At 47.0% G+C, this 25,475-nt stretch overlaps 1 protein-coding gene across 1 annotated transcript in view; it reads right to left on the reverse strand.

The window, feature by feature from the left end:
* Positions 1-25,475, reverse strand: part of CIT (citron rho-interacting serine/threonine kinase) — a 161,363-nt gene that overhangs the window by 5,578 nt on the left and 130,310 nt on the right. The window contains 18 exon segments of the mRNA XM_027576638.2: positions 3,540-3,719; positions 3,853-3,931; positions 5,811-5,891; positions 6,451-6,579; positions 6,691-6,799; positions 8,408-8,500; positions 12,066-12,205; positions 13,878-14,013; positions 14,151-14,231; positions 15,481-15,650; positions 15,860-15,964; positions 16,527-16,618; positions 17,289-17,469; positions 18,226-18,363; positions 21,691-21,855; positions 22,139-22,301; positions 24,026-24,133; positions 24,579-24,719. Coding sequence (XP_027432439.2) covers positions 3,540-3,719; positions 3,853-3,931; positions 5,811-5,891; positions 6,451-6,579; positions 6,691-6,799; positions 8,408-8,500; positions 12,066-12,205; positions 13,878-14,013; positions 14,151-14,231; positions 15,481-15,650; positions 15,860-15,964; positions 16,527-16,618; positions 17,289-17,469; positions 18,226-18,363; positions 21,691-21,855; positions 22,139-22,301; positions 24,026-24,133; positions 24,579-24,719 — 2,291 coding nt within the window.

The following is a 25,475-nucleotide window of genomic DNA, read 5'->3' on the forward strand; positions in this document are numbered from 1 at the left end:
ATATTTACTATCTGAACCTTTACAGAAAAAGTTTGCCGATTCCTGCACTACAGTGAAACAGAAGGGTGAGTAGAGAGAATTTGATAAGTGATCAGTTCATTGTGAAGATTTTCATGTGATTCTCTGGTTTCCCTGTGCAACTCTAACTGTGAAGATTCCAGACAACATGCCCAGAAAGCCAGAACCCCCCTGTGCTACATGTCCAGTGGAAAAAAATTTAAGGTAACTCAGATTTCAACATCTTGAAATAAAGTTTTATATTCCTCTCTAGTCATGTGGCTTTAAGATATGGAAGACAAAAATAAATAAATTCCAAGTAGGAGAATTATATTAAGCCTCTTTGTAATGGAAGGGAAATTATAAAATGTGTCCACAGGGGCCCATCATAAAGCAAGAAGGATGGCTCCAAGAAGACCATTTGGAATGTTGGCTTAGATTAATGGAATGAAAGAAAATACCCATCATTCTAGGCCAAGGGGGCAATCTTCCATCTCTGTGTCCATTAATGACCAATGCTCTCCCATGCCAATTTTATGGGTTTTTTTGTTTGTTTGCAAAGAGTTACATTTCCTGCTCTGCTAAACAGACCAGGTCAGTGAGGCCTTGTGGTGAATCACACTCAACCAAACTGGCCTTCTACATTCTGACCTGCCAAAGCAGCCTGCATAAAAAAGACCATTTTATAAGCCAAGAGACAAGCAGAGACTAACTGCGATTTTCCAGACATGCCTGGCCACCGCAGGAAAGCAACAGCATTGTCTCTGCCTCTCCTTCACAGGAACTGGAACTCCTTTCAACCAGAGAATAAGCAACTTCTTACAGAGATGCTATATAGTCTCAAAAGGAAGGTGCCTGCCATCTAATTAGTAAGGCAGTAGAGAAAAAAAATCTATAGTACTTTGATTTGTTCTTGGCATGACTTAAAATCTGGACATTTTCAGGAGAGTCCTTTGAGCAGTTACTCTTGAGGCAGGGTCAGGCCAAAAGAGGAACTGCTGGTTATTTACCACTTCTGGTCTTCTAGCAAGTGCCTGGGATTAAAATTACACTGACCAAACATTTAGACTAACCTCTTGTATTTCAACAGAAGAAAGACTATTCATTAGGACGTAGTCTCAAAATGTTAGATTTATGATGTTCTTTTCCAAGACCTAAGCACTTTTTAAATATTAGAGGTAGTTCCTTCACCAAATTGAGAGTCCCTTGAGAACAGAAACATGTCTTCATCAGTGTATCCCCAGCCCCAGATACCTTGTCTAGCACACGGTAGGGGATCCGCATAACTCTTTACAGGGTAGACACAGCAGGGCAGAAAATTTAAATCCTAGGTCAGTTAAATATTTCCCTGGGTTAAATAATCTCAGAACTACTTTGTAGACCAAGAACTTAAAGTTACACATCTCAAACCTATCCATCAACCTGGATCTGGCTGAAAGACTTCTATGTCAAGGCAAGGTCAGTCCCACTTCCCACGCACTGCTGATAGGATTACAAATAGATATAGCCTTCAGGGAGGAATACTCAGCAACATCTATCAAAATTACAAATGGACATCTGATGTCACCCAACAATTTTTTTTCCTAGGGATTTATCCTACAGATGGATTCCTAAGCATGCAAAATGACATAAGCACAAAGTCATTTAATTTATTACAGCAACAGTCTGTGAACCACCGAAACCTCCAGATAAAGGAGCAGTTAAATAAATTAAGGTCACACGAAGGCATAAATGCCATGTAGGCATAAAAAACAATGAAGAAATACTTCTGATACTGACGTGGAGCAACCTCCAAGATACATTAAGGTACAGAAGAAGGTGCACAGTGTGCTATCACCTGTATTAGAAAGGGGAGGAACGCTTCCAGAACGGTACAGTAAGGACTGCTGAAAACCCGTTCCTCCATAAAAGCAACCAGAACCAGAACACTGGCAACAACTGTCTAAATCAACTTTTCAGAACTCTGGAAATTAACCAAAGACTTGCAACAACTCAAAGAGCAAGAGCATTTATGTAAAAAATAGCTGAATCTCCGTAAGAACAACAAGCTTTGTGACATGTTAATGTGACCTTTTCCCACCCTTTTCTCCCCAGATCTGCAGTAGTTTTGAAACCAACAGCCAGGTAACCACAGCAGCACTGGAGGGAGATCTGGATTGAAGCCCCAGCCCAGCAAACAGTCCCCATCCGACCTGTCTGGCTACTCCTCTGGCTACCATTTTCCGGGCTCTTTAGCTGACCTGACACAGGGTTTGCTCATGAGAAAAGCCCTATTCCCAGATGTTTATCAAAAACAATCAGCAGCAAGTGTTTAACCTGGCAAATACCTGAGGCAGTGATACCAGTTGGGGAAGAGGCTGGCCAAAACACTCAGAAGGCAATCTCGGAATAAGATGTCTACAGGGCATTCTGAAATGGTCCCACATATTTGTAGGAATCTAGAAGGCCACGCACACGGGCAAGGCTCTGCAAATGCCCAGGAAAAATCTGAGAAGGCCTCAGTCTCTCAACTCTGGCTGACTTTGAGCATTGAAGGTATGCCCAACACACACACACACACACACACACACACACACACACACACACAACACACACACACACACACACACACACACACACACACACACACACACACACACACACACACACACACACACACACACACACACACACACACACACACACACACACACACACACACACACACACCCTCAGCAAAGGGTGGGAGACTTCCTGGTTCAATGCATCGAAGGAAATCTCTGCCCAATCATTAGCAGATGACTAACTTAACCAAGCAGAAACCTGAACGGCCACACAAAGCAAAGAATACAGACTTTACAGAGTTAGTCCCAGAGAGTCACTCAATAAATTGCAACAACAAACTCAGGGGAGGCGGGGGGGGGGGGGGGGGGTCTGGGTGGGGGTCTGATTTCCAGAGTTGCCACATTATATTATTTGAAATGTTCAGTCTCCCAACAAAAAATTAGAAGACATGCAAAGAAAGAGGAAAGCATGGCCCATACAGAAGGCCTTATTTCTTCTGCGAAATCTTCCTTGGCCCCCATTGTCCAGGCTGGGAACCCTCCTCTGGGTTCTCAAGGTGTCTTAAACTACCCCAGTTTGAGCCCCATCCTCCTAGGCTGTGCTGTAATTGCCTGATTGCTCATGTCTCTCGCCCACTGGGCTCTACGAGGGAGGGACTGCATCTGGTTTATGCGGCGCTATACCTCCCATAGCAAGCCCAACTAGCAAGGCAGAGTATCTGCTAAAGCAACGAATGCATAATTCGTGATCCATTCTAGTGCCACTGAGAATACCCAACAGAGAAAGACCAGACATTTCCTTCCACCTTTTCCAAGGGGGCATTTAAAAATTCTCCCGATACTTGACAAGGATGGAGTCACTTTCATGCTGTATCTCAAAGAAAGGAGTGGTTTGAGCTTGAAGATTGGGGAAACCTTCGACCAGCTTAGCAAAATTTCCTTCTACCTTACAGAAAAGCACTCTGCATCCTATAATGAAGAAGAGGGGAAGTATGGTACCTGCGGGAGGTGGCGGGGCCCCGGTGGTGGTCAGTGCCAGACTCCTTCACGAGGTTTCCTTTGCAGCAAATGACCCGTAATTTATCCTGGTATGAGGACGCCAGGTAAATCGCTCCTGAGGAAATTGCAGGGCCCAAGTAGCGTGGGTTCGGGATTTCCAAATACGCTCGGGCAGGAGTCCTGAGGAGTTCCAGGTAAGAGTTTACATTCAGGTTACCTCCATTGCTAGGCGGGATGGGAAGAAACAGACACTTGGCCCCGACCCCCAACCCCAACAGCTGAACTTTTCAAAGCCTGAAAGGACAATGCTTACCCCAGAGAGGAGCGTGCCTGGATCTCAATGACTTCGAGTGAGTTGAAGTGGGTCACAAACAGATAGGGTTCTCTGTAGGCTGCATGGCCACCACAGAAGAAGAGCATGGAGCAAGGGTTAAAAGAGGAAATCAAAACCAGGCTGCAGTGCCACCTTGGAGCCAGCAATCCCACCTAAAATAATTTAGCCTACACATACATCCATGTGCCAACATAATGAGGCATGTTCAAGTTTACACACTGCCATGTTGTCAGAGCAGAAGATGGGAACCAAATCAAGGGTACGTTATAGGGGGTCAGGTAAATATATTATGGTTCAACTGTGGGATTCTGCACAGCTATAAAAATGCATGAAGCTATGTACGGATGCATAAAAAACCCTGAGGTGTGTTTTACTTGGTGTGCAAATTAAGATTCAGAATAATGTGTAAAGTGTGGCACCACACTGATTAAAAAAAAAAGTGTGGGGGGGGGAGGATAAGAATATATTTTCGAGGCGCCTGGGTGGCTCAGTCGTTAAGCGTCTGCCTTCCACTCAGGTCACGATCCCGGGGTCCTGGGATCGAGCCCCACATCGGGCTCCCTGCTCAGCGGGAAGCCTGCTTCTCCCTCTCCCACTCCCCCTGCTTGTGTTCCCTCTCTCGCTGTGTCTCTCTGTCAAATAAATAAATAAAATCTTAAAAAAAAAAGAATATATTTTCTTACGCATCTGTATTTGCACAAAGCACTGAAAGGATAAGAAACAGGAGTTTCCCCCCCCCATCTTGGGGGAGTGGGGGTGGAGAATTGGGGAGAGAGGTTATATGGGAACTTTTCATTGTATACCTTTTTAAACTGTTTAATTCTGTACATTTTCAAAAAAAAATTAAAGACTGAGTTCAAAGATAATTAAATATTTCTAATCTTAATACTGTATGTCTATATCATAGCATCAGTGAAACTCTAGGATACGATGGGAGCCTTTTCTGTCTTAAAAGGAAAAGGAAATTATCACTGTTATCCCTTGTGGTAAACCAAGACTTTGGTTTTGGACAATGAGTCATGCCTCCCGGTACTCAGGGCCCTGGTGGAGCCTCCTTGCCTTGAATCTAGGCTGACCCCGTGGCTGCTTTAATCAGTAGAATGTGGTGGAAGCAACAAAGGCCAGCCAGCTTCTACTTTCACACTCCTGGAAGAAGCCCACGTGGAGAGGAACTGAGGTCTCCAGCCTCCAGCCTCCAGCCCCGAGCCCCGGCTGAGTTCCCACCAATTATACCAATTGGCCGCCATTTTGTGAGGCCATTTTGGACTTTCTAGTTATCCCAGTGCCCCCACTGGTACCACATGAAGCAGAACTGTCCAGTCAAGCCTCAGCATCTTGGGCAATAATAAGTTGTTGTCTTGTCCATATGCAGCAAAAGAGAAACCAAATAGCCTTGACGGGTATTTTAGCCATAACAGTGTTTCAGAACATTTACACCAATATGTGTGTACATATTTGTACGTGTGTGTGTTCATGTATATGGGTGTTTATGTGTGACCCAGCAGCTCCACTTTTAGGGCTTGTGAGCAGCAGATACTACTTGACAAGTGTGCAGAGATTAGTGCAAGATGTTCAAGAATGAGCATGACCTACGTGCTCTGCCTAATTAGAACTGGCTAAATTGACAGGTGTTCAGCTATGCCATGGAGTACTCTGCAGCCTTTGAAATGATTTAAATAAATTCACAGGGAATGCTCTCCTTTCTTCATGAGAACCTAACAAATATTTCACAAGGCTGGTGGATCTGGCATATGCAGTTCTTCATCAAGCATCAGAATCTTTGCCCTGAACACTTCAGGGGACTACGACCTACGGCACTTGGTGTCTAACGTGATCCACAGGCATAGCGCATAAACCAAAAAGGATTCCACCTGCAATTCTTTCCTAGGACTCCAGCTGCTGGCAGAATAGAGCCCTCCAGACCTTGCTTCACTTACCAAAGGCCAAAGGTAAGCGACTCCACTTGAGATCGTCTGTGCGGCTACGTCTTCCGTAAGAATCCACGAACACCCCAAATTCTGCAAGGAGTTGGAGCCGGGGGGCGTTGGCACAGTCAGAGGCAACAGAATCAATGACACCACACACTTTGCCAGAAGAACAAGGGATTGAGCCCAGGGGACCACCAGCCATATTTACCTGGGTCGTTAAGACCTGAGGACCTTTGCTGAGCCACATCTCTGGGAGATGTGTTAAAGGAAAGTGGGGGAGACAGGAAAGAAGGAGCAAAGGGAGGAGGAAGAGACGGGAGACATGGAGGAAGGGAAAGGGAAGAAACAGAGACCCAGACACAGGGAGGGAGAGACAGGAGGAGCCAGAGATTTGCCGTGGGGGAGGGGAAGGGAAAGAAGGAATAAAAAAGAATGAAGAGAAACATCAAAAGAAAACGCAAGAAAGAAGGAACAGAACAGAGAGAAAGGAAATGGAGAGAGAGAAGCAAGGGGCGGAGAAGGAAAGAAGTGGCTCCTCTCAGGACAGAATATGATGGTGCCGGACGGGGCGAGAGCCCTGGTGGCGGTCTGGGGCTCCCGGGCGCCCGCAAGCCCTCAGGACCGCGGCCGGCAGGGAGCCCCGACTCACCGTGGAAGCAGAGCAGGTATTCCTCCCGCTGCCCTGCGCCGTTCACCTGCACGATCGAGACAGGGAAACTGTTGGAAGAGGAGGCAAACACAGCAGGCGCCAAGGAATGGTCATTCTTATCCAGGAATTCTGTAAAGGCAGGTGGGAAGCGGGGCGTCAGGGAGGAGCCAGAAGTGGCGGTGAGGCCAGAGCAGAGATCGGCTGGGGGGCGGGGGGAGTGCGGCCGGACTGGGACCCTACCCTCAAGCGTGTACTGCTTCATGTCAATTTCGTAGAATTTATTGGTTCCGATGAGGATACTGTAATTGGTGAAGTGGATGCAGCTGCAGGGCTCTGAGGTCTCTATCTCCTGAGACAGAGGATAGAAGAAAACGATGTGAGCGAACACAGGGCAGCCGCATTTCCACTGCTATTCCGTTTCCCCCTCAGGCATCTCACCGAGCCTTGGAGACGGTCGCCTCTGGACTTGTTCACGTTCTCGGCCACACAAAGCACACACACTCAATCCTTTCACGTCCCCCATGAAGACTAATAATTCCTTTGCTACCTCTGCGTTCTTTGCAACCCAGACCAAGAATATCAAATGGCAGCCCCAAAAAGAGTCAGAAACACCATTTCAATGGCAAGGTTGCAGTCAAAGACAGATCTTTAAAAATAATACCTTCTTATCTGAGGAAAAAGACTGGAAAACACAGGGTTGGTTAGAGGGAGTGGTTTTAGCTTCCTTCTTTTTGTGAGCTAAGTTTCTAACACGAACCTCTATTACCTATATAATTATTCTCATCACCGTTGTTGTCATCTCTTCCCTTCCCCTCCCCCACGGCAAATCTCTGGGTCCTCCTATTAGTGATCAGCTTTCTAATTACTTCCACTTGTTTTCAGGCCCATCCTAATATTTTCAAAAACCTAGGCATGCTTATTCAAAATGGTGGCCAAGAATTATAAAGAAGCAATGATTTCTGAGGCTTTTCCTAAAGCTAACAGTTCAAAATCTAATCTGCACTACCACCACCGCATATTTACTGAGCACCTGGTAAGTACGAGGAACAGTTAGGGAGCATGACACAGGGAAAGCAGGGAAAAATCAAACTTCAGAGTTTTGGTCTCAACTTTGTAACAGGATCTCAGCTCAATGGCCTCAATGAAATCCCATTGAATCCCACCTGAAAATTGGGGATAACCACCCGTGCATTTCAGGACTGTTGTGAAAAGTGTTTGTAAAATAGTCAGCTGGGTCTTTGGTACCAGTAGGTGCTCAATAAAATAAAACAAGCGAACAGCCCACCCAGGATGAAACTGTTTCCCTAACACATAATGACCCTTATATATTCACCCCGCATTTCACTTGAGACTAATCGGGAAGGCACCTGAAATAAATTAGGCTTACAACAGGTGAACTTTTCCTAATCTAGGGACAAAGGCCAGCCTCTGGAAGGGAGGCGAATGATCTAATGTGCACCTTGTCCACACTGCAGTCACCATCACCACCACTCTGCTCCACAGAGAATCAGCTCCCTAGTTACACCTAAGAACACAGCACTGGCTTTTCCAAAAGTTATTAATGGAACCGTCTAGGATCCGACAAAAATTCTGTTAAGTGTCGCCAGGGACCGCTAGCTTCTCAGAGAGATCTCCTTCCTTTTTTATGCTAATTTAAAAGTGTCTCTTCCATCAGCCTGCTTCCTTTCCCCTTAACAAAGAGCTGAATTCACTGGGCTGGCTGGAGAGGCAGCTCACAGGCAGGAGAAAGAAAGTGAGAAGGAAAACTGCAGCTACTCAGGGCTCTGGAGCTTTCTCCAGTAAGGAAGGGTGTAATCTGCTTGTCTGTCTGTCTGTCTCTCTCTCTCTCTCTGGAGGTCACCCAGGGTGAAGGGACCGGGCACACACTGGTCCCTGAGACAGCACACTTTCCACACTAAGGGGGGGAACAGCAGGACATGCGAGGCCCGGGACTTACTTTCCGAATGCAGTACTTGCTGAGGTTTTCGTTGTAGCGGAGAATGACAACTTTGCTGGGCATGGCTGCACAGATGCAGAGCCCGTTCTCAATCTGAAAAGCAATCAGGGAAACAGAGAGAAAGAAAGAGAGGGTCACTGGTGTGTACGCTGGCTCCACAGCAAAACTAGGAACGTAACACCAATTCAGAGCAGAGTTTCTCCACTTCAGTGCTACTGACACCAGACCAGAAAATTCTCTGTGGCGAGAGGCTGTTCTGTGCATTGTAGCAGCAAGTTTAGCAGCAACCCTGGGCTCTACCCTCTAGATGCCAATGGCACAACCCCCAGTTGTGAAGGCCAAAAATGTCTCCAGACACTGCCCAGTGTTCCCTAGGAGATAGAACTGCCCTTGGATAAGAACCACTGATTTAACAAAGACCTGGCAAAGGCCCCTGGAAATCACCCAACACGACACACATTTGGTGTGTGTGCACCTTCTGCTGGAGACAGGGTCTTTTGACGATCTTACCCTGAGGGAGAGGGAGGCAGTAGAAATTACCTCAAGAATTTGGAGACCGTGGTTCAAAGAGAAAAGTTCTTAGCTAAGATCTGTGTACGTGCTGTTCTCTTTTTCTGGAACAGCTAAATCACTCTTACTTCGCCTTCCCATATCAGGTCCTTGTCATTTCACCAAGGGCGAAAAGAAGCTTCTCAAATCAGTACTGACACGAAGGTCAGCAGTTGCAGGGGGAGGGGTGGAATGAGATGGGAGGCGAGAGGGAAGGAATACACAGGAAAATGGAAACTGTTAGTAATGTTCTAGCTCTTGGGGTGGGTAGTGAGTTTGGAATGTTTATATTATTAGATGTTATAATTTTATAATGTACCTATTTTTTTAGTAGTTCCAACACTGTAAAATGCCCATTTCTAGGTAACTCATCATTCACAGAAGAAATCATAAGAAATTTTAAATTTTAAAATACGTGAAATGATAAAAATTTACAGGATGTGACTAAAATTGTAGTTAGAGGGAAAATGTATGGCCTTAAAAAATATCTTAAAAAAAAAAAAGACCTGAAAATTCATTAACTAAACAAGAGATTAGAAAGAGAACAACGGAAGAAAGCCAGAGAAAACTGAAGGCAGGAAAAACAAAGATTAAGGAAAAAGCAAAACTCAACAATAAAGGTAATGCTCTCATAGCAAGAATCAGTACAGCCCGAAGCTGCTCCTTTATAAAGATTAGTAAAATCGGTATAATGCTGATGAAATTAAGATGAATGAGAGACCCAGCACAAGTAATATTAGGGATAAAGAAAAATGCAACAGCTACAAGAGAATATACAACAAAGAACAAAAAGCAGAAAAAAGGAGAGGAAAAAAATGTTCTTTTTAAAAAGAAGAATTAAGGGCGCCTGGGTGGCTCAGTTGGTTGAGCAACTGCCTTCGGCTCAGGTCATGATCCTGGAGGCCCCGGATCGAGTCCCGCATCGGGCTCCCCGCTCAGCAGGGAGTCTGCTTCTCCCTCTGACCCTCTTCCCTCTCATGCTCTCTCTCATTCTCTAATAAATAAATAAAATCTTAAAAAAAATAAAAATAAAAATAAAAAAATAAAAAGAAGAATTAATAAAACTGAAAAGGTACAGCGTTCCTTGCTGGGTCCCTGTTGGGAAATCCTGGGTCCTTCCAGCAACGTCCTTTATCAGTCCCTCGAGATTCACCTCTTCCGAGAAATCTTCGCAAATTCTAGGCCAGCCACCCTTTTCCTTCATAGTCTATCCTCTTTTTATTGCTGCCAGTTAATCCCAACCATTGTATACATGACTAAGACAAGAATCCCACCAGCCCCATGGCCAGAGGGTTTCAGAAACCAAAGTCCTCAAGAACAGTGGCCACGGGCAACGACGTGGATGGAACTGGAGGGTGTTATGCTGAGTGAAATAAGTCAATCAGAGAAAGACATGTATCATATGACCTCACTGATAGGAGGAATTCTTAATCTCAGGAAACAAACTGAGGGTTGCTGGAGTGGTGGGGGGTGGGAGGGAGGGGGTGGCTGGGTGATAGACATTGGGGAGGGTATGTGCTATGGTGAGCGCCGTGAATTGTGCAAGACTGTTGAATCACAGACCTGTACCTCTGATACAAATAATGCAACATATGTTAAGAAAAACAAGAAGAAGAAGAAGAAGATAGCAGGAGGGGAAGAATGAAGGGGAGTAAGTCGGAGGGGGAGACGAACCATGAGAGACGATGGACTCTGAAAAACAAACTGAGGGTTCTAGAGGGGAGAGGGGTGGGGGGTTGGGTTAGCCTGGTGATGGGTATTAAAGAGGGCACGTTCTGCATGGAGCACTGGGTGTTATGCACAAACAATGAATCATGGAACACTACATCACAAACTAATGATGTAATGTATGGTGATTAACATAACAATAAAAAATTTAAAGGGAAAAAAAAAAGAACAGTGGCCACGGCCAAGGTCAAGCCCCGCCCCCCAGAAGGTTCCTATGGCCCACTGCACCCCTCCCCTGTTGGTCCTCCATCCCTCAGCACAGACCCCTCTGAAGGCTCGGTCAAGTACATAGGATGTGCTAGGTAAACGTTGACTGAGTGACCAAATGCCAAATACCCAGTGAGCAGTCTTCTGAGAAGGGAAAGGCAGTGGTTTACAACGGGAGAACTCCAGTAGCCTCAGGGGTCTACAAATGCTTGATTCAGATTTTATTAGTTATATATGTTCATGTGTATGCACCCACAAATATTCTTAATTTTTTTGATAAAAAAAATTTCCTTAAAGAAGCAGGCAAGCAAATGTATTTATGTGCCAAAATCAACATGCTATTAGCTACCAAAGAATTAACTTGACTTATCAGGAACTGACTTTATGCTATGTAAACGTCATAAATCAGAATTTGCAAGTTTTTAGTAATAAAACATTTTGTCATTTACTTCGGACATGGGGTTCCAGGTTAGATTAAAAAAAAAAAAAGACTAGGGGGGCCTGGGTGGCTCAGTCAGTTGAGCAGCCCACTCTTGATCTCAGCGTAGGTCTTGGTCTCAGAGGTCGTGAGTTCAAGCCCCATGCTGGGCTCCATGCTGGGTGTGGAGCCTTTTTAAAAAAAAAAAATGAAAATAAAAAGGACTCCATCATACATACATACACACACACACACACGCACGCATGCACACACTCACATGTACACCCACACACACTTTTTAAATTTATTTAATTTTATTTTTTTATTTGTTTATCCGAGAGAGAGAGATCACAAGCAAGGGGGAGGGGCAGAGGGAGAAGCAGACTCCCCGTGGAGCAGGGAGCCCAGCATGGGGCTCGATCCCAGGACCCTGGGATCATGACCTGAGCCCAAGGCAGACGCCCAACTGACTGAGCCACCCAGGCGCCCCCACACGCTTTTTTTTAAACTATGGATCATTCTTTTAGTTTTGTTAATTTTATCCTCATTTTTCTCTCTGACATTTCCTTTGGACTCAAAGCGTGTGCAAATTTCATGGCTACACAAATTGTTTCGTGTGCCTAAAGGAAGCAATAGAAATCTAACCCAATGAGAGGACAGTTAGTTTTCAAGGTCAAATCAATGAGCCCCGTAGAAAGGGGGGCAGAGCTGATTTCCAGAACACTCGGCCCGCCGAGGCCCTGAGGAGAGCCTTACCTTGCCGGCGGCAAACAAGTGGCAGCCCTTCACGGCTTCGAAAACGTTGGGGGAGATGTCGGGCTGGGCGGGAAGGTGAGCTTGCGCGAGGGACTGCTTCACTTTCTTCACGTCAACAAGGCACAGAGCCCGCTCTTCTCCTGAGGGGGAAGGAAGAGCCTCGGGTCAGTGTGAGGCAGGGAAGCAGGGACGCGGGAAGGCAGTTCTACTTCTCCTCACGAGGAGCCAGGCGGGGCCGCGCAGATGAACAGTTTTCCACAGAGTCCCGTCTACCCGGCTCCGGTCCAAGTTTTAGAACTACAGTGAAAAACACCTGGCTTCTAGGTCGAGATGCTGGGATGGAAAAAAAAAAAAATCCTCTGCAGACGTAAAATCCGAGAGCATGAACTGGACTTTTAAACATGCTCCCACCAAAGCGGGAAGAAGGATGGGTTAGGAGCACCGAGGGGACATGTCATAAAACCACAGGCTTGGACTATTCCAATGTGCCCGTGGCGTGGAGGACAAAGCCCCGTGCCAGATTGCAAGGAACTGCAAGGACACCACTAAACGTAACGCACGACCTGGTGCGGGATCACAAATCAGGGCGAAAAATACCAGAAAGGACATTATTGGGGCTGAGGGTAAAATCTGACTCCGGGCAGCGTATCAGACAACTGCAGTACAGCAAGGGTTAAGTTTCTTGAATTCAAAAAACCGTGCCATGTGACACTATCCCGTGTGATACTCCGACGGCGGATCTGTGCCCTGACACGTTTGTCTAAACCCATGGAAGGGACACCACCAAGAGTGAACCCTAATGGAAACCGTGGACCCGGGGCGACGATGTGTCACTGTGGGTTCATCAGTGACGTCCAAGGTGCCGCTCTGGTGGGGATGGTGACAGTGGGGGCAGGGGGCCTCCGGGAACTCTCTGTACTTTCTGCTCAATTTCGCTGTGAGCCTAAAACCACTCTAAGGGATAAAGTCAAGAAGGAAGGGAGGAAGGTGGGGATGGAGGGCAAGGAAAGAAAGGAAGAACAGGAAGGGAGGCAAGCAAGCGGAAAGAAAGGAACAGAAGAGACAAAGAGACGGAGTGCTGAAAGACAGGAAAGGCCAGTTCCTGACCCTATTTACCTCACCCCCGGATGCATCCAGCCACACCTGAAACAAGACCTGGCTGTGGATGTTTTTGAACACTGAACCAACAAATTACTGTTTTCCCTTAAAAAAAAAGGACGGCCAATAAAGAGAGAAAAAAATTTTTTTGCCATGGTTGTGTAAGAGAATGCTCTTGTTCTTAGCTGATATGCTAACGACTTTGGGGTCACAGCTGCAAGGGACTCTCAGATGGTTCAACAGTTAGTGTGTGTGCATGTGCGTCTGTAGAGGAAGAGAGGAAAAATATGGCCAACCGTTAACAGTGGTGGACAGCCCAAGGGTCTCCCAGGGGTCCCGGAGAGGTAAGAGGCCACATGCTAACAGCAGGCCAGCTCTCAGAAGGCCACGGCTCACGATGGCATTGACGTCACCGTGACGTCGGCATCAAAGGGTCTGCCGTTAATGACACTTCGGGGCTCACTACTCCTCACTTGGCATAACGGTAAAGTGTTCTTTGGGGGTGTCCGACTGCGCTGCACAGGCCACCGCGGGAACGAGTCTGGGCCGAGAGCGCCATCAGCTCGGGCACCGATGGGGACCCAGAGGAAAGAGCCACTTTGGCTCCCATCTGCCACCAGGAGGGCCTGCCTTTGTGTTTCACAGGCGTGACACTTGGTCTCAAATAGTTTCCCTCGACAGTGAAAAGAAAGCGCCACGTCCTTGGCCTACCACCTGCTATCATGAGGAGCTTCTCCAGGTCCTTGATGATATAAATTTGGAAGACCGCTCCAATTCCGGGGACATGGGTGAGGGAGTTTTTCAAGACATTCAGTGCGTAGAGCCCTTCCTCAGTGCCCACCAACACCACCTGCAGGAACAGAAGTCCACAGGCGGAGCGTAAGCATAACCACGTGCCCACGACAACCCCGAAGAGTAGGAAGAGCAAGAGCCCTTTGGCTCGTGACTGTGGGGGGGCTACAGCCAGTGCCCGGAGAACAGCGCTACCTGGTCGCTGAAGGGCAGCGTGCAGTTCATGTCCAGACGGTCATCACCTTCCAGTTTCAGCAGGGAGTTTCCAAGCAATTTCTTTTCATATTGGAACCAAAAAGAAAAAAAAAAAAGAAGAAAAGGAAAAAAAAAGGCACAGTAAGTTTGAACTGTTCATAACCAAACCATCCAGAGACAAAAGCAAGAACAGAGAGAAGTTTGGTGCCAGGAAGAAAGTAAGGTTACTCCTGAAAACGCCAGAAACACACATTTGCTCTTGGCTTGCCCCGTATTTTGATCTGAGCTCAAAAGGCAGAAGGTGAATGTTTCTGGTACCTCCGGGGCGGTTGTTAATTAGCATCAGAGTTACGCCTCGGCTTGGACGCAGAAATAAATGAGTGAAGTAGACACTGAGAGATTTTCTGTGGTAGGAAATAAACTGACGCTAAAGAGATGTCACCCGCAGAGGGTTAATAAGCCACATGGAAGGCTCCTTCCCCTCCAGGCCGCAGCCAAAGTACAAAGCCCAGGGTCGGCAGCGAAGCAGCAAAAGCTTCTGAATCTCTTTACCTGAACCCACGCAGGCAGAAGCTCGTAGGAGAGATGGTCGCAGCCCTATTGTGCACATATTAACGTGGATTTCAATAAAAGGCTCGCACAGGGAACCACAGAACAAGTCATCAAAACAGGTCCACCCAGTGAGCCAAGCTCCTCTCAGGAGGCTCATGGTTAAGAAGTTTGCCACTGCAAACACCGAACATGTTTACTAGGAGCCCAGTGTTTGGTCTTGGGTGGAGGAAACGCCAATGAGCAAGGAGCCCTGTTTATATCCTGGAACTTTCCCGGAGGAGTGATGCCAATCAAGGCACACCTACAGTTCTGACGTCTTAAGGAGAAGTAGGATCCCGAACCTGCCTACAGAAGAGCAGATCATGTGGAAGCTACGGAGGTTATGGAAAGCCCTCCCCGAGTTGGCATGGTTTCGGCAGACTTTTGCGCTGCTTCGTGGCCAAGTGCTTGCAACTCAAGTCTTCAAATAAACTCATCAGAGTAAACGAGAGAGAGGATCTCCGTATGAGTATGTCTGCCGCCACGACCAAGATCCGTCGCGCCCCAAGAGCTGGCTAACGGCGCTGACTCCCCCATTATAAAGGGCTGCAGAGGGAGGGCGTGTGACGCCAGACAAGCCAGCACAGAGCCCGTGTCTTGGTCACACAAGCGCCCCAGTCACGACAGTCTCGGACCATCACCCCTCAGGGAGGCAGCAACAGGGCTCCCGGCACTCAGGTCAGTTCCCACGTCAGCCCACGTCACAAAGACAAGCTCCAGCACCCGTCTTCATACTCACAGCATCGGCTTCTGCTTTTTCCCTAGAAACTCTCCCACCTGCGACAACAGACTCTAAGGCAGTGACCCAGCGCTGTTTGTCGGGGAAGCTGGGAGCCAGCAAGTAGAGCGTTCTCCCGGGCCAGCAGGTGGTGTGCGGGTGAGACTCCATCTTCAGTATGTAGGGGACATCTAGGGGATTGGACAGAGAGCAGGGTTTGGGTGTGGCTTTCCCTCACTCCCAGGGGAGGGATGGCCCTGAGGGGTAAGAGATCCCCCCTCCCAAGCACGCAAGTCCCGGTCCCCCCTAAGACTGCAGAGCGGAGGACCGTGGCCCCTTCTGCCCCTGCTGACTGAGCAAGCCCGGCGCGCCCCTGGTGGGCTCTCCTGCTTCCCCTCACCTGCTTTGGCTGTATTTGCAAGCTCAGAAGCACCAACGGCGCCATGAATAGATACATCCCCGTCGGGAAGGCACAGCTCAAATTCTTCCACCGGCCTCTGTCCAGCTTGGTGCGAAGAGGAAGGGCAGAAAGAAAACCAAAAGAACAGGAACAAGAACAAGGGGAGAAAAGAAGAAGAAAAGAAACAGAGAGCGAGAGCGAGAGCGAGAGCGAGAGAGAGAGAGAGAGAGAGAGAGAGAGACAGGGCAAGAGAGACAGTACGCGTGGAAAGAGAGGCATACGAGAACAAAGGAGGAAGGGGAAAGGTGTGCGGAGAAGGCAGAGAGGGAAGATAAAAACAAAATAAAGTGCGTCAGATGAGCAGCACAGTCAAATTTCTGATGCCGATGCGGATTTATGGGCTAGTTGACTGAGGCGGAAGTTCTCTGAAGGTGTATTAGCAGGTAGAATCTTCAGGGCAGCACCCTGCAGGGTCTTCAGAGGGGAGACCTATAGACGTGAGTATCGTACCAATAACCTTTAGCGAAGTCATTTGGTTTTTAATTTTCAAAAATGGAAAATCGTAGAAGGCTGGCGACGCAGTCCGGAAAACAAAACCTTCACGCCAAGACTGGGAGACCTGGGTCAACCACGTGCACTGAAACTGCCCCCTGAATTATTAATTTACCTTCTCTGGCTTCATTGTCATAAATGAGGACTTTGGATCCCTCCAGGACAATGTACTTCCGGTCCCAGCCTTGCTGTCCTCGTTTGTTATTCCTGGGAAAAGAGGGATGGACGAGAACAAAGGTGTGGAGCCCGAATCACAGGAAAGGGGGAGGGGTGGCGGGGAGGGGGAGAGGGAATCCTAGTCAAGAGGCTTCCCAGGGAAAGCTCGGGAATGGGGGCGGCCTGGTCTGTTCTGTCAGGGGCTGCAAAGCTTCCTGCTACCCCTTGTCGGTTCTGTGGCTGGCCCAGGAATGCCACTGGTAGCAGAAGGACGAATGGGAGAAAAGCATACAATTTTAATTTATACGTTCCCGGGAGTCTCCCCCAGACAATAAAGGCCCCAAAAGTGGAGAGGCCTGCGTGTTTGTACACTGGCTCGAACAAAGACTGGCAATTATGAAAAAGCAACTAAAATGTTGCAGGAGAGAGAAGGAAGAAAAAGGTTACTTTAACAAGGGTTCCTTGCAGAGTTCTCTCTGCAGGCCTTGATTCCCTGTCTCTGGTGATAATATTCCTTTCCTCCTGGAAAAGGGAGGGCTGCTTTTACACAGGAATCGCATCTCCTACTTTCAGGAAGAGAGAGGGGAGGTCAGAGTGTCCTTCTGAGACCGGTGTTTGTCATGTGCCTTTGGCTCCAAATATTCCTTGTTTCCAAGTGGCCTATTTTGGGGGGGTGTCTTCACCAGCACCTGCCCCAGCCCGAGGCACCCTGCCACAATACCTGGGCACCTTCATCCACCCTTCCAGGTGCAAGCCGCTGCTGGGCTCCTTGGTCTGGAGACCCGGAGAGTTCATTTTGTCACGGCAGAAGGCCTCGGTGAAGTGTGTGGCATACTCGGCTGGCAGGCCACAGGTGGCTGGCAAGCACGTGGAGCACTTGGGATGACACATCACCTGACATTCTGAGTAAAAGCAGAAAACACCTTGGTGGACCGTGGCCCGTGCTTTCCTCTGCCAGCCAAGCCCCCACCAGGCCCCAACACCCAGGCAATCCCTAAGCTTTCCCAGAAGCCAGGCCCCAACAGAGAAAGGAAAAGAGGGAGCCAAGTGTTCTCGACACGGTGTTCCCGACTTCTCCCCAGGCCGCCACCAACAGGTGTGTAAGGGACCTCGTTTGCACGGTTCAGCTGGAGACAGCACACAGCCTAAAAGTGGGGAGAGAGCAACCTGGGCAAAAACAGGGGGCTGGAAATCAGCAAAGCACAAGGCATTTTGCACAGGGCGGTGGAGACATGAGCTGGAAACAGGGATATGCTCATTCCTTTAACAGGGGAAAAATAGTGTCCTCCCACTGAAACTAAAAGCTTGAAAATGAATGTACTGCAGGATGAAAAATTTAAAAAGAAAAACCACAGGGGCACCTGGGTGGCGCAGTGGGTTGAGTGTCCAACTCTTGGTTTTGGCTCAGGTTGTGATCTCAGGATCGCGAGATCAAGCCCTGCGTCAGGCTACAAGCTCAGTGCAGAATCCGCTTGAGATTGTCCCCTTCTCTCTCCCTCTACCCCTCCCGCTCTGCTCCCCGACTCTCTCTAATGTAAATAAATAAATCTTTAAAGAAGAAAGAAGAAAGAAAAGAAAACCACCCACCCCCATCAGACAGATCTGTTCGGGTGGAGACAGGCAGGTGCCCACTGCAAACGCACAGCCGCTGCTCTTACCAAGACATTTGGATGCCTGGCGCCCGAAGTGCACAGTATCCAGACACACAGCACACTTTGTGGCTCGCATGTTCAATCCTACGTTAAATCGGTGAGGAATATTGTGGTGCATGCGCTCCTTAAGACGCCGACTGAATTCTGAAGGAAAATTAAAAAAAAAAAAAAATCATTAGGTGTTACAAATGATCCCATCAAGTAAAAAAGAAAAACAACCCAAAGAATGGGCAAGAATATTTGTAAATCATATCTCTGACAAGGGACTTGTTGCTAGAATATATACAAAAAGCTCTTACAACTCAATAATAAAAAGACAAATAACCCAACTTTAAAACGGGCAAAGGATTTGACTAGACATCTCTCCAAAGAAGATAAATAAATGACCAAGAAGCACATGAAAAGATGGTCAAAATCATTAGTCATCAGAAAAACACAAATCAAAAGCACAATGAGATTCCACTTCACACCCACTCAGACGTCTAGAATCAAAAATGCAGGAAACAAGTGTTGGTGAGGATGTGAAGAAATTAGAACCCTCATACACTGCCGGTGGGAATGTCAAATGGCGTAGCCACTCCGGAAGACAGTTTGGCAGTCCCTCGAAAAGTTAAATTTCAGATCACCCAGCAATGGTATGACCCAGCGATTCCGTTCCTAGGTATATCCCCAAGAGAACTGGAAACATACGTAGCCACAACATACAACGTTCACAGCAACATTATTTATAATGGCCTAAAAGTGGAAACAACCCAAATTATTATCAGTGGATTAAGAAACAAGATGTGCTATCCATACAATAGAATATTACTCAATCGGAAAAAATAAAGAACTAATAAATGCTATAACGTGGGTGAATCTCAGAAGCTTTATGCTCAATGAAAGAAGCCAGACACAAAAAATACGGTATGATCTCACTTACTGAAATGTCCAGAGTAGCAAATCTATTCGGCTTAGTGGCGGCCAGAGGTCGGGCAGAGGGGAGAATGGGCAGTTCTGCTATAGGGTAGAGTGCTTTTGGGGGAGGGAAAGGTTGAGGCCAAAAATGTCCCCAAATTACAATGCGATGGTTGTACAACCAATGGTTGCACAATGGTTGTGCAACCATTGCACAACAATCAAGTGCACAACCCTGTGCACTAAAAAATCATACACTTCAACTGTGTGAATTGTATGGTATGTGAATTTATCTCAATAAAACTGTAAAAAAGAAACATTACAGCAGATTAGTTACGGGGTGTGAAACCATTTTAACACTAACAGATGCATCTAGATTTATAGGAATCAACTTCAAATCTCCATTATCCAGTTATTAGGAGTATTTTTAAAGAACGTATTACTGCCAGAAGACAGGCTATATGATACCAACGATGTTTGTGGGCCTAAGGGAAGCATATGCTTTTAAGTCAAACATTTGTAAATATTTTAATCATGAAAGTTTTTGTTTTCCAGATGAAATCCTGTATCTAGAAGTTTTCAGAATTCAGTTTAAAAATCAGTTCTGAATTACAGAATTTCCAATTATTAGATACATAAACTGCCTGAAGAATTCTCTTCATGTCCTGTTCTTTCATGAATAACCTCCGTTGGTTAAAAAACTCAACTTTTAAGCCTTAAAAATTGAATTATTACATTTATATTCCACTCTGTTAAAATAACGAGGTTGCTATAGGCCCTCTCTCCATAGTGACCTAATTAAAGACAGCCTTAAACAGCAAAGCTTGGGATCCAAATTTCTGAATCCAAATTGGGCTCTCCACAGAACATGGCCTCCCATCCTTTATCAGAAAGCTGCAAGGAATAAATGACGTGAACGCACTCTGACCTGGTGAATATACACGGGAAGGAGGGGCCTGGGGTCTGAGGAACCTCGCAGGCCGCCGCTCTACGGAGCCCGGTCAACAGACACTATGGCCAGAAAGGATTTCCTTCCCCCGTGTTACCATCACTATAAAACGATGACTTTAAGAGTAAAGCTCTTTGGGGCGCCTGCGTGGCTCAGTCGTTAAGCGTCTGCCTTCAGCTCAGGTCATGATCCCGGGATCCTGGGATCGAGCCCCGCATCGGGCTCCCTGCTCAGTGGGGAGCCTGCTTCTCCCTCTCCCTCTGCCTCTCCCCCTGCTTGTGTTCCTTCTCTCGCTGTGTCTCTCTCTGTCAAATAAATAAATAAATAAATCTTTAAAAAAAAAAATAAAGAGTAAAGCTCTTTGATTCAAAGTGTTACGAAAACATAGGAAACAAGAGGGCATTATCACGGAAGAAAAACCATTTGCTGAAGAAGAACCACAGACACACCAAAACACCATCAAGATTTGCCACTAACATCCGTTACATTGTGATACCATGACGCTACCCCACAGCTCTGCTCTACGATCCCCTAAGACCTTCCAAACCACCTTCCTTGGCCATTTTTTTTTTAAAGAAAGGCAGACTGCCCCATGCGGCGCCGCATTTGGATGCGTCTGGAGTCTTGGAAGCTTGACCACCCGACATTCTCCTACAAATGGACCTTGAGAGCTTGTTTGAAGGTTCTAGCAGGGGAGCTCAGCTACTCATATACCCTTGACCGAAGAATAGTCCTCCGGTGTCAGGGAAGGCCGTCTCCTTTGACCAAGCGTGCAGCTTCAGGGGGGATGACACACACATGGAGCGGTGAGGGAGGAGGGGGACACCTGCCTCCCCAGCCACATCAGCCCAATCAACCCTGGTGACCAACGGGGTGTCAGATGTCACAGCCAGACCGCCCTCACAACCTGTCCTTTCTTTTTTTTTTTTTTTTAAGCCCTTTTCCTCTCTAGATGAACAGAGTACTTTTAAGACCACAAAGAAAACTTCTTACACTGTTGGTAAGAATATAAACTGGATCAAACTATCAGCATTCAAAATGCAAATAATCTTGAATGCAGTGAGTCATTTCCCAAAAACTAATCCTATGGCTGCAGCACCTGCAGAGGTGCAGGGTTTGGCTACAGGGTGCTCCTGGTGGGGGGAGACTGGAAACAACCCTAAATGCCCATCGGCAGGGGTCCTGGTTTAACAGGTGAACCATGTACCCACACCAGTGAGTACCATGCGGCCCTCTCAGAGGACGAGATTGATGCATATGAATTAATAAACACTCCAAGATAATATTTTAAGTAAAAAAAAAAAGGTGTTTTGCAGGGTACAGCGTGTGTGCTGTGATATTTATAACAGAAAAAGGGCTGAGGAAAATACGCCTATTTTCTCATACTCTTGAAATATAACTATATAAGGTACAGGAGTAACACGACCTGTGCCTACACGCATATGAACTACTGCTGGAAGAATACTCAGGGACCTGGCACCGGGGCAGGGGAGAAGACGAACTTCTTACTCTTTGGTATTATTACCCTTAGTACTATTACTTGTCACTTTTACCATATGTCTGCATTTTCTTGGTCAATTAAAAATGATTTTCAACAGAACTCCAGTGGCTCCTTGGGCACGTACCCTCTGGAGTTGACGACTCCTTTCTGCGGCTGGACGGCGGGGCGAGCAGGCTCATGGCACTGGGCTGGTGCTCGGGTGACCGCACGATAGCGGACATGGCGATCTGCTGCCTCGCGGCGGCCGGCGTAGACGGGTGCGGATGGTCTGTGGCCTTCCGGTGGGCAGCTGGAGAGAGAGACCAGTCCGATGCCTTTCGGTTAGCTGGGTCACCAAGAGGCCAAAACCAAGCAGACTGCCCCTGGGCTGTCTTTCGAGGACCCAAGACCAAGAGAACAGGCATCGTGCCGAATGGACAATGCCAAGGATGCTGTGAATTTTTCAGACTTGGGGGATGTCTGCACTGAGAGCTTCCGGGCCATAGAGACAGATGCTGAACTACTGCGACCAATCTGCTTGAGATGGGTCCTCTGCCTTTATTCCACAGACTTGGCATAGGGAGTGCCCCTACCTTCCTCCCGGGCAGACCGGAGCTCGATGCGGGTCTTCTGAAGGGCTTCCTCTAGCTCTGCACAGCGAGCTTTCTCCTTCTCCAGGGCCACCTTCAGCTCATTGTACTGCAGAGGAACCTGTGTGGGCAAAGCAGGGTCCTCTTTCCGTCGACTAAATAAACCCTAGCAATGGAAACAGAGATATCTCCTAACTCCTGGAAACTGGCACTGGAAACTAGCTAAAGGAACACTGACTCAAGAGGAGCAAACCACGAAAGCCAGGAGCATACTCACTGTAAGCGGATTTAGTAAAAATGGCATGTGAAGGGGGGAAAGGGGAGACTGAGCCACAGCCCATTCCAGCCGGCTGGAAAAAAATAGGGTTTCGGAAATTTTCGACAAGAGGGTTCAAGATGCTTGAACTGCCACCACCTCTTCCTTTAGCATTCCCAAGAAGGAGAGCCATTTCCTGAGTCTTTACCCTCAAAAAATGGAAGTGGAGGATGGAGTCAGGAGGGATGGTTCGGAAATCACTCTTGCTTTGCGTTTGTCTCATGATGCTTAGTTACAAGACACAGAGATAAGTGTTTAAAAAAAAAAAAAAGGAGACCAAAAACCTGAATACTAAAATGATATCAAAACAAGGGGCTTACTCAAAAAAAAAAAAAAACAATGCAAATGAAAACACGCGCTGGACACGGAGGGGAAAAAAGGAAAACACAGGGAATAATGGGACTGGAAAAAAAAATTAACAACCAAAAATCAATGGAAACACCCCAGCTACAGCACACGACACAATCAGACAACACTCCGCTGCTAAAATACAAAAAGATTGAATATCATAAAAGATTAAATATCATAAGCATAACAAGCACCAACTGTCCCACGGTAGGCCAGAACACTCCCTCCCCTGCAGCCCCCACGGGAGGAAGCTGCCTCTGAAGGCTACTCTCACCCCTTACGGTCCAAGCAGGGCTGGGGCCACAGGCACCAACTGCCCACTCCAGCCCCCTCTCATGTATTCCAAGTCCCAGGGGGGTTGCCACTGCTCCCCCAGCGTAGGGATGCCTTTGGAAGCAAACTGCAAGCTCCTTAGAGACCTTTTCTAACTGAGAACACCTGGCCAAACCTACTGGGGCGGGGGGGGGGGGGGGGGGGGGGGGCGGGCGGGGGGCTCGGTGGTTTAGGGAAGCGTGTTTTAGGTGTAGTAAAAATCTCCCCAGGTGCATCTACATAGAACCCTGTCCATAGTTGTTGTTTTTTTCTTTCTAGTCATAGTTTTTCATTTGTTTGTCTATCATAATTTTAAAGGGAGGGAGCAGCACTCAGTGGAGGGCCTAGTTATCCAGTCAGGCCCTGTAGGCAAGTCACCTCAATTCCCTGGTTCCTGGTCTCCTCATAGGCCCTTGCCAATCAAAAGGACTGGGCTGGGTAATTTCCAGTCTTTTCTAGAGTCCCGTACATGTGCCCTGAGAATCCTTCAACAGAACTAAGAACCCCTTTCTCTCTCTTTGGAATCCCAAACGCATGACCTATAGTCTCGCTATAGTCCTGTACGTGTGACCTGCTAATTCCTCTGGAGTCTTGTACAATGACATCCGTATAAACCTTTCTCTCGGCTGCCACCCCCACCCCAGCTGCTTAGGAAATGGGAAAAAAAAAAAAATCATTCCCTTATCAGAGATAGGCACCAAAGGCCATGAACACAAAGTAGCGTGTTACAGACTTGATTAACGACATCCCTTCTGTAAGGACTGTTCTGACTAACCCAAAACCTCTTTTCAACCCAATATAAAACAAGAAAAGTGCCTTTTGTTTTATGTTTCTATAATTATCCATCACGGCGGTACTTAATGAATCATAATGACCGAGCAAAAACTCCCCACTTTTCAAACACAAGGACCCACCTTTTTCTTCTTAGCGGGCTGGTCCATTTTGGCTTGCAGAAAGTCAATGAGTTTGGTTTGTTGAGAAATAGTACCTTCCATTTTCACCTTTTCGTGAGAATAGAGAACCTAAAAATTCATAAAGACAAAAATAAGCTCAGCCCTCGAAAGAAGGATGCTTTTAAATTTGGTACTTTAAGAACATAAAATATTAGGTCGTGAGGATACTAGCATATGAAAATTCAACACAGACCACACTGGGCCAATATTTACTTACTTAGTCCTTTTCTATGGCCAAAAACAAAACGAAAAACAGGACTGATAGACGGATAAGTATATGGAAAAGTGTGTTTAAAAAAAAAAAAAAAAAGCCAGGGGTTAATATTAGAATCTCAGAGCATTATAGGTATTTTCCAACTTTTCTGAAGGTTTGGAAATTTTCATAATGAAATCTTGGGGAAAACACACAAAAATCACAATATAAAGAAAGTGAACTTTTCACCACATGGCTTTTGGCCATGATGCTTTGCCTCTGCAGACAATTTTTAAGTAAAATCCCTTTGCTGGTTCTCACCTGAATGTTTTCTAGCTGGTATTCCAGATCGCTCCTTTCGGTCTTCAGCAGATCAGCCCGGTCCAGAGCTTCTTGCAGCCCTTGAGTCAAACGGAAAATGTGATTCTTCTGCAGGTCCATCTGCTGCTGTAATTTGGCTTGCTAGTGGGGAGAAAGGCCAAACAGAGTCTCGATACCACAGACAATACAACTCGTTCCCCCCACTGTTCCTGTCACCAAACTAATTGCAGGCATGGCGCCAATTTTCGGCTTCTGAAATCATCTCGTCTTCTGTCCCAGACGGATGCATGGGCACAGTTAAAAAGAATTTGCCCAGAAATCTCTGACGGCCAGCAAATCACAGGATCCCCACTGTAGGAGGAAGGCTAGCTGGTGTGTCTGTCTTTCCAGTCAGTTACAATTAAGGACACTGCCCCCCTGTGGGTTGACATCAAAGATGCTGCAAATTACCGCAATGACAACTAAGCTCCAATTTGTCCTTCGCTTTGCTTTTTAAGGTCCCATTTGCTATTGCGAGAAACCACTGTTCGGGCACTGTGGATGCACAAACAGGAATCATGTCACCTCTAACTTAAGGAGCGCCTTGTCAGGGTGAGGGACCCCCAACCAGGACACAAAGAGCCACAATCACAGGAGATACTTCTGCAGTGTGGGGAGGAAGGAAGAGAAGAGCCCAGACTCAGCACAGCAGCCAGTAAAATCCGGGGGCGGGGGGATCACTTTAGTGTTTTAGAAATAGTTTTGTGCTGGAAATCTCTCTCCAATTTTTACAATGGAAGTCAACCAGAAAACAAAGCGGGCTGTAAAGATGCTGGTTTTATGGCTCTCCTTCCTAAAATGCTTCTGTTTCTAAAAAAGCAGGAGAGAGCAGCTACCCTGAGGAGACGCCGCCTGACG

Source organism: Zalophus californianus, chromosome 14 (genome assembly GCF_009762305.2).
Source record: "Zalophus californianus isolate mZalCal1 chromosome 14, mZalCal1.pri.v2, whole genome shotgun sequence".
NCBI classification, from domain to species: domain Eukaryota; kingdom Metazoa; phylum Chordata; class Mammalia; order Carnivora; family Otariidae; genus Zalophus; species Zalophus californianus.